Consider the following 12,448-nt stretch of genomic DNA (forward strand, 5'->3'; position numbering starts at 1 on the left):
ACTTTATTGTTTGTGATATGTGACTCAAAATGAGTGTTTTTAGAATTGATCAGATATATGTGTAAATCCGCTCACAGGATTGTATGTGAGAATATGTGTTAATCCCTCACCAGCAGGGGTTAAATGTTGGTATCCGCTCACAGGATTGTATGTGAGAATATGTGATGTGTATATGTGACACTGTGCTCTGATCAATTATTTGTATGTGTTTTCAAAAGATTTTAAGATATAATTATATGTGTATTAAGTGATTCTTTACATGTTTTGAAAACTATATTGGATATTTTGAGTGAAATTGTGAAAACAAACTCGTGCTTTGCTTGACTCTATTCCGTTGTGTATTTTGTATAATTACTTACTAGATGTGTGGCTCACCTCATCAATCACTATTTTCAGATTAAAGTGTAGTTGGGAATATAGAACCATTGGATCACTTTGTGAGGTGCAAGGTAGAGCGTGGAAGTTGTAGGCGGCTTCAGTGTTACTTGAAGACTCATAAAAATTTTAGTTACCTTTGTTTTGTAGTTCACGTTTTATATAATGGAGATTATTTTCAATTTGTGGAGTTTGGAAAAGATTATTAGTTATTATTATTTTTTATTCTGCTTAGACTTCACAATATTTTGGAGATTATTATAAATTGTGGATTTTAGTTATTATAAGAGGTTTATCAGAAGCATTGTTTATTTGGAGTTTTATGGAACAATGTTTAAATAAATTATGTTTATTGAGCTAGGTAAGGTTAGCAAGCTAGTCATGTATCTAAATTCATGTTTCATGGATTTGGGTCCTGACAATCTCCACCATTTGTCCCAACTTTTTCTACGCCACTATTACCAACACAAGACCCATTGTTTTCATTTTCACCACCAATCATTTCAACCCCACCTGCACCAGACACTGATGTAAATCAGCCATTACCACCAGAGCTAATTCTTCCACCTCTCAGACCTGGTGGCTAATACTGCAAATTTAACAACTGGAGTCATGCTCAACTGGTGGATAATCTCTCCTCGGGTGCCATATAACTCCGCCAAAACCAATGTTTTCTCCAAACTTTTTCATTCATCTCTTCTTCTGGAATATCTGAACTCTCTGGAACTAGGAGATAAATGAAGACCAGCATGCAGATAACAATTACTGTAAAAAGGACAAATAATCCTCCTTTCATGCTGCAAATCATTGGCAGTAGTGCATAGGTCATCACGAACATAATCGAAAAAATTATACTCATCATCATAGGGCCAGCAGTTGAACTAGCTCTCCTTGGGAAATCAACTTTAATCCATTTTGATGAAGTTACTCCATATCCAAGTGAGTAAGTAAGTAGGAATCCAAAAAATCTGTACGCCTCACTACGTGTAGGATACAGCACAGAATAATGCCCCTTCAGTAGCAAAACTGAAAATGCAAGGAGTCCAAAGAGCATCACAAATGAAAAGACTACTAAAAATGCTCGTCGTCGTCTAAACCTATGAACCAAATATAAACCTATCAAGCTCGCGAAGATGTTCACATATTCATAAACCATCGATGCCAAATAAGATGCATATGCGGAGATATCAAATTTCATTAGAAGAGTTGGCAAGAAGAAACCGATGGCAAACATCCTCGACAATTGCAGGCATATCTCCTGTACACCAGTGATAACCAGATAAGGCCGACATTGACGACTAAAGACATACTCCAATGAACTCCAAGCTCCCAAACTCTCCTCCTTTAATTGCTCAAACTTAGAATTAAAACCATCACCCCTAGTTTTTGTAAATTCTCTTCTTGCTTTTCTGAAGCTTTTCATCTCTATATAGTACATTGGGGTGTCATGAGCAAAAATGGAAATGAGGAGAGGTGGAATAACTAAAACTCTTGGAATAGCAAAACAAATCCTCCAACCCCACTCAAAATTTGCCATGATAAAATTTAATGTTAATCCTACAGGAGTTCCAAACCCATATGAAATCTTATATATCGAATCCAATCTTTTTGCAAAATTAGTTGAAGCAGACTCTAAAATATATACTGGAACAACTTACAATAGAATGTAATAAACATTAGACATGACTATAATAAGTAAAAAAAATTCAATAAAGAAAAATTATAACATTATATATGTTGAAGATTATGCAGATGCAGTTTTGAAGATTATGCAGATGCAATGTTCATATCCACAAACATCCACAAGCAGGTCATGTAATGACCCAGTCCATTTCAGGTTCATATCCACAAACATCCACTTTTGCAATGTCTACATGCTATTGAAGTTCCTGACAGATATGCAGCTTGGGTTAAGGAATGCATCTCATCCCCTTCTTTTTCGATTGCCCTAAATGGGAGTTTGGTTGGTTATTTCAAAGTGGCAAGGGCCTTAGGCAAGGAGATCCCTTATCTCCTTACCTCTTTGTCCTAGGAATGGAAGTACTACCCCAAGGTAGTCAAAGGCGAAAGGCGCCTTAAGGCTTTGTATTGCTTGAGGCGCCAAAAAGGCGCTAGCCCAAGTGAAGCGAGGCGTCAAATTCTAAATATAGTTATTCTACATGTAGGGTTCCAATCTAATGTATTTGATGTATAAGAATATTCTATAAACAAATCTGACTTTGTTCCTAATAGATAGGAGCTGGTCTATAAAACTAGTTTTTGGGTTTGAATCCCAACAAAAAAATTAGTTCCATCCAAATATCAACTAAGTATGAATAATAATCAAATATCAACTAAGTCTAAATATTAAACCATAAATCACCATTAAAAAATTAGACTTCATCCAAATATCAACTAAGTCTGAATATTAAACCAAAATATTGTTCATAACTTCAGATTAGAAAGAAGAAACTCCTGAACAAAACATTGAACTTCATGTCTATCCATGAGAAAACAAAAGCATTTGAAGACTGAACGTTCTAATAGGCTAATAGCTTGAATGTGGTTGTAATTTTTAATCTAAAAGGTGGAAGTTTATTAGTTTGTTAAGCCACATGTACAGTTTGTTAGACTGTTAAATTTTCTTTTCGCACATCTTTGGTTCTCATAAATAAAGAACAGAGCAATGTATTTCCTTCTCTAAGTTTATACAATCAATTGCAAATAGCTAAAGTTTTCTCTCATACCAATTAGTATTTTCCTATTGTGTGGTTAATTTCTAATAAAATACCTTTATGTTTAATATTCTTGAATGAGAATTTTTACCTGAGACATAAATCCAATTCCTATGCCAGTGATAATTCTGCCAATAAAGAGAATCAAGAGAACTTTCGTTAAAGAGCTTAGTGAAGATCCCAAGAGTAGCAAACTGAACCCCAACAGCAGAGGCCATTTTCGTCCTAGCTTTTTACAGAAGAAGACAGATGCTAAGGCTACAACAGCAGCTGACCCGAATAGTAATGAGAGGTAAGCTTCTATAATATTGTCATAATAGACACAGAAGTTATCCTCCCTGGTCTTCATCTTTTTATAGTTGAGCTTATGGAAGAACAATTTAAAGAAGCTATCCATATTCACGACACCACCTGAAACCAAAATAACATTGTTTAAAACCATGATAAAATTTCAAATTTAGGTTTCTTTTCCTTAATATAAAACACATTTTGCAGTAGAAAAAACAAATCTACATTTTGCTATATTTGGTTTTAAAAAAATGCAAGTGAGAAAATTCTATGCAACAAACAACCCACATATGAAAGTTTCATGAAATTGTTATCACACTTACCCATCTTATCAAGACAAAAGCATAAAGTAGTAGTCCATTAAGTATTTGAAAGAGTCCCCAACGCACAAAAAATTGATTCAATCTTTTAGGCTATCTATTAACAATAGAGGGGCTGATCATAGTCTATAGATACGAGATTAGATGGTTCCAACTGAATTAATCACAACCTCCATCTCCATACAGTAATTGATTTCAAACAGGATCAAACCCGATGCAATTCAATCCTTCTTCTTGGCAATGATTCACAAAAAATAGAAACCACGCTAGACTGAAGCCCATTGCTATAGGGACTACTTGTATAAGGGAATGACTGAGGTAATTGCAAATAGATTGAAAGACACAGTGGCTCTTTAAAAAGGATGCACTCCTAGTCTCACTTGTATAAGAAGAGACACTGATAATTAACCCAAAGAGGCTAACTACTCAGCTGAATGATTAGGTGAGCCAGCCATGATCACTAAACTTTGCTAAATGGGGCATTTAATAATGTTAATCAAAATTTTCTATATGCTCTATAGAATGTTGACGGGTTTACAATTCTACATGCAGCGGGCCCTATGCTTCTAGAAAGCAAGAAATTCCTCAAGAATACACCCACCAAAGGGCTAATCTTGCAAATCTTAGCTTCTTAGAGCCATGAAACCTTCTAGGATGGTGTAGAAATGTTTTAGACTTTGCTGTACAGCATGAAAAGTTCTTTGAGCTAGGCTCCCACAAGTCTTCCTCCCAAGTAAAACAAAAAAGATGGAATCATTCTCTAAGGTGACACCAAGCCAGTAAGTGCTTAACATTACCTTTATCCTTACTTTTATAAGAATGAAATAGATAAAATAGTCAAACATTTGTTGGAGGGAGCCATAAGGCCAAGCCAAAGTCCATTCTCACCACTCACCTTATTGGTGAGGAAGGCCGACAGAAGCTGGCATGTGCATTGACTACTAAGCATTGAACAAGGAAATGGTGAAGGAAAACTGGACAAGTTCTGAATTCTGACAGTGAATTACGTAACAAATACACATGGAAGAGAACATGTTGAAGATGGTGTTTCGAACACATGAAGAGCATAACAAATTTTCAGTTGTACCCTTTGGCCTAATGAACCATATCTTTAGACCTTTCTTCTGAAAGTTCTCATTGTTTGTTTCAGCATTAATGTTTTTTTTGGAAAATGTCATTTTCCAAAAAATATTTTTTGGAAAACTATCTTATTTTTTGGTGTTTGGTGTTGAGCTTGAGAACATTTTTTGGTGTTTGGTATGCACAAATTTTTTATAAAATTTCTTTTATAATTCAAAACATATATACACATGTATATTGTGTAAACCCAACTAATGTAATTAATAGATACAAGAACACCGATTATCTAATAGAATTTGGAAGAAATGAATGAAAAAAATTCACCATTGACAGCAATATACTGAAAGAATTAACATTTGGTGGAACCTTTTGAAACCATCGGAAACAGCCAAATCTATAATCTTTAAAATTAAACAACTATAATAGTGTGATGCAAAATCGTAATAGACTTTGTAATACTCCCAATGTAGGCACAACCCAAGCAAGCAAGAGAAAGTCCTAGACAAACATGACTCATGCCATAATGAATGGGTACCTTAAGATAATAGTAAAGATGCCAGTTTCTTCATGGAGTTAACAAAAATAACCATACATAACATAAGAAAAATGGAAGGCGAACCAGAAATTTTCATAGCCAAGAATAAAACATCTGACATACCAACTATATGGTAAGTCCCATGAGACCCCAAATAGAGGAAAACAGAGGATCCACAAACCCCTAGGGTGATCACAAATGCTAGAGTTTCCCAAATTATTTTTCATCTAAAGTATAATTTTATTCTCAACAGTTTCACAAATTATGGCCCTTTCTTTCAGCAATGCTTCTAGCTTCTTCTTTCTTCTGACTTCACAGTTTTGGCTCTATAGGCTTTTAGGTTTAGGTTCTAGCTTCTTATTTTTAGCTCCTGCCCAAGACAACTTCTAGAACAGTAGGAAAATTGTGGCTGAAGTTTAACTTGTAGAGGAGAAATGTAGAGAATTCCAGAGAGTGAAAGCAAGAGAGAAATTTATGGAATGACAGTGGAATTTCTAGAGACAAGGGAGGCAGTGTTGGTGTGCCGCAAGAGAGAGATACTGTTGATGACTCAGGACAGGTGATTTCAGAACCTGTTGCTGTACTGCAGACTAGGACTAAATCTTTGAGGTCTTGGGTCATATTAGAAGTTTTGGTCCAGTAATTAGGTTCCTCCCCTGAAGATGCTACTTGGGAATCTCTTCACCAGCTGCAGCTCTCTTTTCCTCACCTTGTGGGCACGGTGCTTTGAATGGAAGGGGTAATGTTAGGGACTACAATTGTATTGTATCTCTTACACGTGTGCTGTAAATTGTTGTTATAGATAGCTTAGTTACCATTGGGGTTAATTGGTACATTGGTTGGTTAAGAGTTTGTTAGGCAAGTGGATACTTAGCTAACTAACTGGCATTTTGTTGAGTGGTTAAGAAAGGATCACCTACAGGTATAAAGTGTTAGGAACTAAATACTGTATAGTCATTGATGAATAATATGGTTTAGACCATTTCTCTCTCTCTCTCTCTCCCTCTCTTTATGTTTCTGTCTAATTCTCCATGGAGGCTAGGTCCCCTTGAAGTGACCTACCCAATTCTTTCTTTTCTCAATTCTATAAGCAGATTCATAACATATGGGAGGCTTTTGTCAAAGCTTTATGAATTCATTTTAGCACTATTGCATATGACGATCCTATAGAAGAGTTAAGGAGGTTGTGACAAACATTGATAGTGCCACATCATAAGGCCCAATTTGAAGCACTTTCAAATGGAATCAACAGCCATTTAGAGGATCATAAGTTGAGTTGTTTGTTGAGTGGCCTGTGCAATGAAATTAGCTCCAATTAAGGATGTCAAAACCCACACTTTGCAGAATTCTGCATTTGGATTAGCAAAAATCCAAGAGGAGTATGTGTTGGTAAACAAGAAAAGCTCCAAGGTAGTAGATGAAGTGGGAAACCCTTCCAATCTTGGACCACCTCTGAAGAATGATGACAGGGTGGACTAGAAGCTGAAGAAACAATTACACAGGATATCCCATTTCAAATGGAGGAGAGGTGGAAGAAGGGCTATGATTTAATTGAGACAAACCATGGCAAGCTAGGCATAAATGTACAAAGGAAGTGATCAAAAGAGTAATGGTTTCCTCTCAAGAGAAGCAAGGCAAGGAAGCATAAAATATTTCTCTCTTTTCCTTGATTGGAAATCCAACCCCAAGAGCAATGAGGGTTTTGGGTCAAATTAAGGGTCAATGGGAGGTGATTCTCTACGACTTGAGAAGCAACCATCCTTTTTTGGATTCATCTCAAGTGTCCAAGATGAACCTACCAATGGTCACCACCCAAAGTTTTGAGGTAAAGATTGCTAATGGGGATGAAATCCACACCAAAGGCACCTGTAATGTGGTACCTTCGATGGTACAAGGTCAATATTTCAAGGTACATCTTAACGTTCACCTTGGTGGATGTGATGTAGTTTAGTGACCCTTTGGTTAAGCACTCTTGGCTTCATCCAATGAGATTTCCAGAAACCCATGGAGATAAGGATAGAAGTCATGAAATTGTTCTCACAGTTATCTATCTTATTGAGCCAAAAGCATATAGTAGTAGTCCATCAAGTATTTAAAAGAGTCCTCGATGAACAAAAAAAAAATGATTCAATCTTTTAGGCTATATATCAACAATAGAGGGGCTGCTCATAGTCAAAAGCTACCAGATTAGATGGTTCCAACTGAACTTCAGTTTCTACTTAGTTGATTGATTTAGGGGTAGTGCTGGAACATAATTAATGACAACCTCCATGTCCATATGGTAATTGAAGTCAAACAGGATCAAACCAGATGCAATTCAATCCTTCTTCTTGGCAATGATTCAGAAATAATAAAAACCGCGCTAGACCAAAGCCCATTGTTATGGGGACTACCCTGTATAAAGAGAATGCCAAAGGTAATTCCAAATAGCAGTGGATGGCTACACTGATTTGAAAAGAAGTAAACCTATGTCATGCACATTTGATGGGGAATCCAGGTTTGAGGTGGCAGAGTGGGAGTCAAAGCATGAGAAGTGTTACTCCTTTGAATATCAAAAGGACTGTTTCATAATAGAAAGGCTATGGCACCCTTGAAATAAAGCCGGACAACTGGGTGGTTTGATGGGTAGAACCTAGGAAGCACAGACACAGACATGGGTGCGGGTCTGGACACGGGTAGAACACCGTAACACGAGCAATTTTTGAAAAATTATAAAAGAAAACGACCGATACAACACCGGTATGATATGGGTACAACACGGTATGACATGCCAAAGAGTGAAAACCAAAGAAACACAATTATAACACTCACTCTTAGTTTTAGTTTCTCTAAAAAAAAAAAAAAAAAAAAAAAAAAAACTCTCAGTTTCTATTTTTAATTGTGGCAGAACTTTGCAATAATATAGAAATTCATTTTTATTTTTAATGAATACAATGGATTTAGCTATCTAAATAGACGAGAAATTCACATCCCTTTTTGTAGTCCTTCAATTTAGTTCCCCTCTTAGTCTCAATCTTTGCCTAACTTCACAATTTAGTTCTATCAAAACTAAGATTCTTCCCCATCATCCTTAATGTCTCTGTCCAATGTCTATCTTCTCAGCATTGTATTTGGCATTACTGCCATCTTTGCTCTCTACCTCCAAGACGTTCACAGTCTTCACTCACCACATGTAAATTTCCATGTTTAGAAAATTTTCTACATATTTTTATATTTGTTTAACACTATAGTTTGTTTGATATCGCAAAATCATCTTGATTTCCAATTTGTTGGATCCCAAGCTAAAAAGCCTGACTTGAGAGTGAGTTTGAACTTGATATTAAGCTCAAGCTTGGCTTGACTAATTAATCAAGCCAAGCTGAGCTGAGCCGACTTCAAGCTATTTGGCTTTCTCACAAGCTCGAGTTCAAACATTTTTTTTAGGCTTGTCTTGAACTCAAGCCAAGCTTGAGCATTTGATTTTTACTGAAGAGCTAAGCTCAAACACACACGACTCAGCTAAGCTTAGCTTGTTTACAGCCCTACCTAGGGTACTTTGTAAGAAAGACAATATCGAAATTGGGCTTCAAAATTGCACCACATTAATGATTAATACATCAAACATATTTGGTCATGCCTCTTGTGATCCAACACTATTATAAGTTAGATCTATGTTTCATTGGTAAAATGTAATGATTATTTGAAGTCTGTTGAAGTTCAAGAAGAGGTAAAACAAGAAGTTGCAAAAGTGGTTTATGCAGGGATAAAGAAGAAAAGCAAAGTAGACAAAAACGACATCATTTCAAGTAGAAGAAAGAAGAAAATATTGAAAACGCTGTGTTTTGATTTAATTAAGAAAGTGTGTGATGAAAACACACGTGTACAAGTTTGTTATTTCTGTTAGTTAGCTCTCCTCTATTTTAGCCTAAAGGATGTATATAAACAATGTAAATGATGATTGTTAATTAAGCTTTCAATTTCTTCCATTCAGATCAATAAGACTGTTTCTCTCTAGAAATTTCTCTCTCTGTTAGGAGTTAGGACCTCCATATCCAAACCTAGAAATTTTACATGGTATGAGAGCTTTAATGGCTTCCATTGCAAACGCAGAAACTGGTTCAGAAATTTCTGTTTCTTCTTTTCACAATACTTTTAATCCTAGAGGTTCTTCACAGGATTTCAATACACCTTCTTCAATGGTTGATGAAAATTCCAATCCATCTAGCCCCTATTTTCTTCCTCCGGCTGAGTTTAGAATTGATACAATTCACTAATAGTAGATCAGATACACTTCTCAATAAACAGTACAATTCACTTACACTCAATCATTGATATAATCATTTACACCATAATTAGATCACACTCTATCATTTACACCACAATTAGATCACTATAACAAACTCAAAACTAACTCAACCATTTTATCAAAAATAAAATAAACTGACTCAACCAACTTAGATTTTGACACGTGTTCTATAATAGAATTCATAGCTGCCTCTAATCTAACGGCTATAATACAAACGACAGCGTTTGATTAAGTGATGTACATGTGTTATTCTAAGATTAAGATTGGTCACATGTGTAAGACTGGTTTCTATTAGATTGGTCTTTGGTTTGGTTTCTATTATAATAATAATAACAACAGGAAAATTGCATGTTGTAGTTTTAAACATCCTAGCTTGTAAGTAGAGGTTTCAATTTCATTTATATTTCAGACCACTAAAGATGAAATTCTCATTCAAGCAATATATCCAGATAGATTGCATAATGTTGGATCTAAATGTAAATATTCTTAGTATTGTATTATTACAAAAAAATCATTACCTCCATTTCCTAGGGCAAATCCATAACGTAAATGAGTCAATTTCTTTTACAAATATCATTTATGCAAGTGGATGACTTCTATAAGATATTCCTAGTTATATGTAATGAGGTAAGTATAAAGAACTAAATGTTTATCGATCATACCAATAATTACACCCAAATAATGGTCTTCGGGAAGCCACTAGAGAGGTATCACCCTACAAAATAACAGTGAAGTAAGTTAAGGGGAAAAACACACACACAAACAAAAACTATATAACTTAGAGATTTGAGGTAAGTAGATTTATTTGCATACCGGTTGACTTGGAGTTCGTGTACTGACTTCAGGTGATTGTTGTGGAAGATTACTAATTTCTGATGGTTGTGGAGGAGTAAATGCTTCAGTTGGTTGTGGACCCTATAGGCAGAATAATAATAATAATCATGATAATAATAAAATCAGATTGCAATAAATAAAAAATTATGATAATAAACTAAAAAAAAAGTTAGTTAGGAAATTTTGATTTTGGGTTTGGAATTTTTTATTTAGTAAAAATCTCAATTCTGCCTTGACTCAAACCCAAAAATCATGTTCAAGCAACATAGGGTGAATGAATGACAAGTTAAACTAAGGCTTTCATCCAAACTCTCAAAATAGACTAAGGCTAAAGGAAATGAATGGCAAGTTAAACATCATACTTGATCATCTCGATCTATCTCCTCCAGCACTTGGTCATCCCGAACTACGGCCTCCATGGGCTCCAGCACCTCGTCTAGCACTTGGTCGTCCCGAACTACGGCCTCCACGACCTCTAACATGTAGTCGTCTTGAAATATGGCCTCCACGTAGTCATCTCGAACTATAGCGTCCACGGCCTCCAACACGTAGTCATCGCGAACTACGGCTTCCACCGCCTCCAGGACGTAATCATCGCGAACTACGGCCTCCACCGCCTCCAGGACGTAGTCATCCCGAACTACGGCCTCCACCGCCTCCAAGATGTAGTCGTCCCGAACTACAGCCTCCACCGCCTCCAGCACATAGTCGTCTCGGACTACGGCCTCCACCGCCTCCAAGATGTAGTCGTCCCGAACTACAGCCTTCATCGCCTCCAGCACGTAGTCGTCTCGGACTACGGCCTCCACAGCCTCCAGCACGTAGTTGTCCCGGACTATGGCCTCCACAACCTCCAGCACGTAGTTATTTTGAACTACGACCTCAAGCACTATGGCCTCCACGGCCTCTAGGACCTAATCGTCCCGAACTATGGCCTCCATGAGAGAGAGAGAGAGAGAGAGAGAGAGAGAGAGAGAGAGAGAGAGAGAGAGAGTTACATAAATCCAGAAACCCAAAAAAAAAAAAAAACAAGGAAATTAAGTCAAAATAACCTGAAAACCTAATTGGCAGACAAATCACAAAATCATTCAAAAACCCACAATTTTTTCAGATTCATTCAAACAAAAGCCCAGAAAATCTAAAGCAAATAATAGAAGCATGCATCAGTTTTTCAAATTGAGAAGTAAAAAAAAAAATTGTGCTTACATTACTTCCTTTCCAGGCTTCGTAAACACGCTTTGCCGTGAGAGAATCGCACAAAGCTCTGTACTTACTTAGTTACTTTACTTCCTTCTAAACTCACGCAGGGACGGTGTCAAAGACTTGGAACTTGTGGCTGTTTATTTCACTCTCATTTGAAGACTCTCTCTCTCTCTCTCTCACACACACACACAAACCCCAAATGAAAATCCACACTGATTTTTTTATTTTGATTTTGGGGGCTCACTCACATAGTCACACTACTATTAAGGGTTTTGAAGAGAAAGAGGGGCGTTGATAATAGAAATCTGGTCTGAGTGTGGAATTTTGTTTTGCAAATGTTTTTTTTCTCTTTTCTTTAGCATATACAGTCTGCACGGTACTCTTCTTCTTCTGTGCTTAGACAATGCTCTTGTTTTTATGCTAGAAGGGGTGTTTCGGGTGGGTAAAAAAAAAAGACCAGGAAGATAATGGTGGTAGAGGGAGAAGAGCAGAAGCACTACTGCACGGGGGAGAGACCCATTGGAAGATTACTAAAAATAGTAGTACGTAGGAATATTATATTTTAAATAGAAAGTACAGTCACATATACTGGTTATTTGAGAAATCCTATATTTTAAGCTGTTGGATCCCAGCTTTCAGTTCTTATCATTTATAGTTGGTGGCTTTTCTCTTAGGTAACAATCAATGTTCATGACATCATGTAGTTCCTTTTGCAGAAGTTATAGCAATAACGTTTGCAAGGGCCATACATTAATTAATTGCTTTTTTTTTTTTTTTTTTTTTAATTATTGATAGTTGCTTTTGTATTAATTGC

The 12,448-nt window shown here is 36.3% G+C and overlaps 1 protein-coding gene across 1 annotated transcript; it reads right to left on the minus strand.

Annotated features, from left to right (window-relative positions):
• Positions 1-775: 775 nt before the first annotated feature.
• On the minus strand, positions 776-1,912 carry LOC142634736 (sugar transport protein 13-like). Its single transcript, XM_075809004.1, has 3 exons — positions 1,492-1,912; positions 997-1,401; positions 776-888 (listed from the first exon to the last, which is right to left on the minus strand). Exons 1-3 carry the CDS (start codon positions 1,910-1,912, stop codon positions 776-778), a joined length of 939 nt encoding a protein of 312 aa, XP_075665119.1.
• Positions 1,913-12,448: the final 10,536 nt, after the last annotated feature.

The sequence above is a fragment of the Castanea sativa genome, chromosome 5 (assembly GCF_040712315.1).
Source record: "Castanea sativa cultivar Marrone di Chiusa Pesio chromosome 5, ASM4071231v1".
Taxonomy (NCBI): domain Eukaryota; kingdom Viridiplantae; phylum Streptophyta; class Magnoliopsida; order Fagales; family Fagaceae; genus Castanea; species Castanea sativa.

What these genes read in the sequence shown, in the direction of transcription:
- LOC142634736 (XM_075809004.1), bottom strand. Translation starts at nt 1,912, where the DNA reads ATGGCAAATTTTGAGTGGGGTTGGAGGATTTGTTTTGCTATTCCAAGA. An exon ending in CATCTTCGCGAGCTTGATAG is followed by an intron (nt 1,402 to 1,491) that starts GTTTATATTTGG and finishes TTGCATTTTCAG; the next exon opens with TTTTGCTACTGAAGGGGCAT. An exon ending in CGAGGAGAGATTATCCACCA is followed by an intron (nt 889 to 996) that starts GTTGAGCATGAC and finishes TGTCTGGTGCAG; the next exon opens with GTGGGGTTGAAATGATTGGT.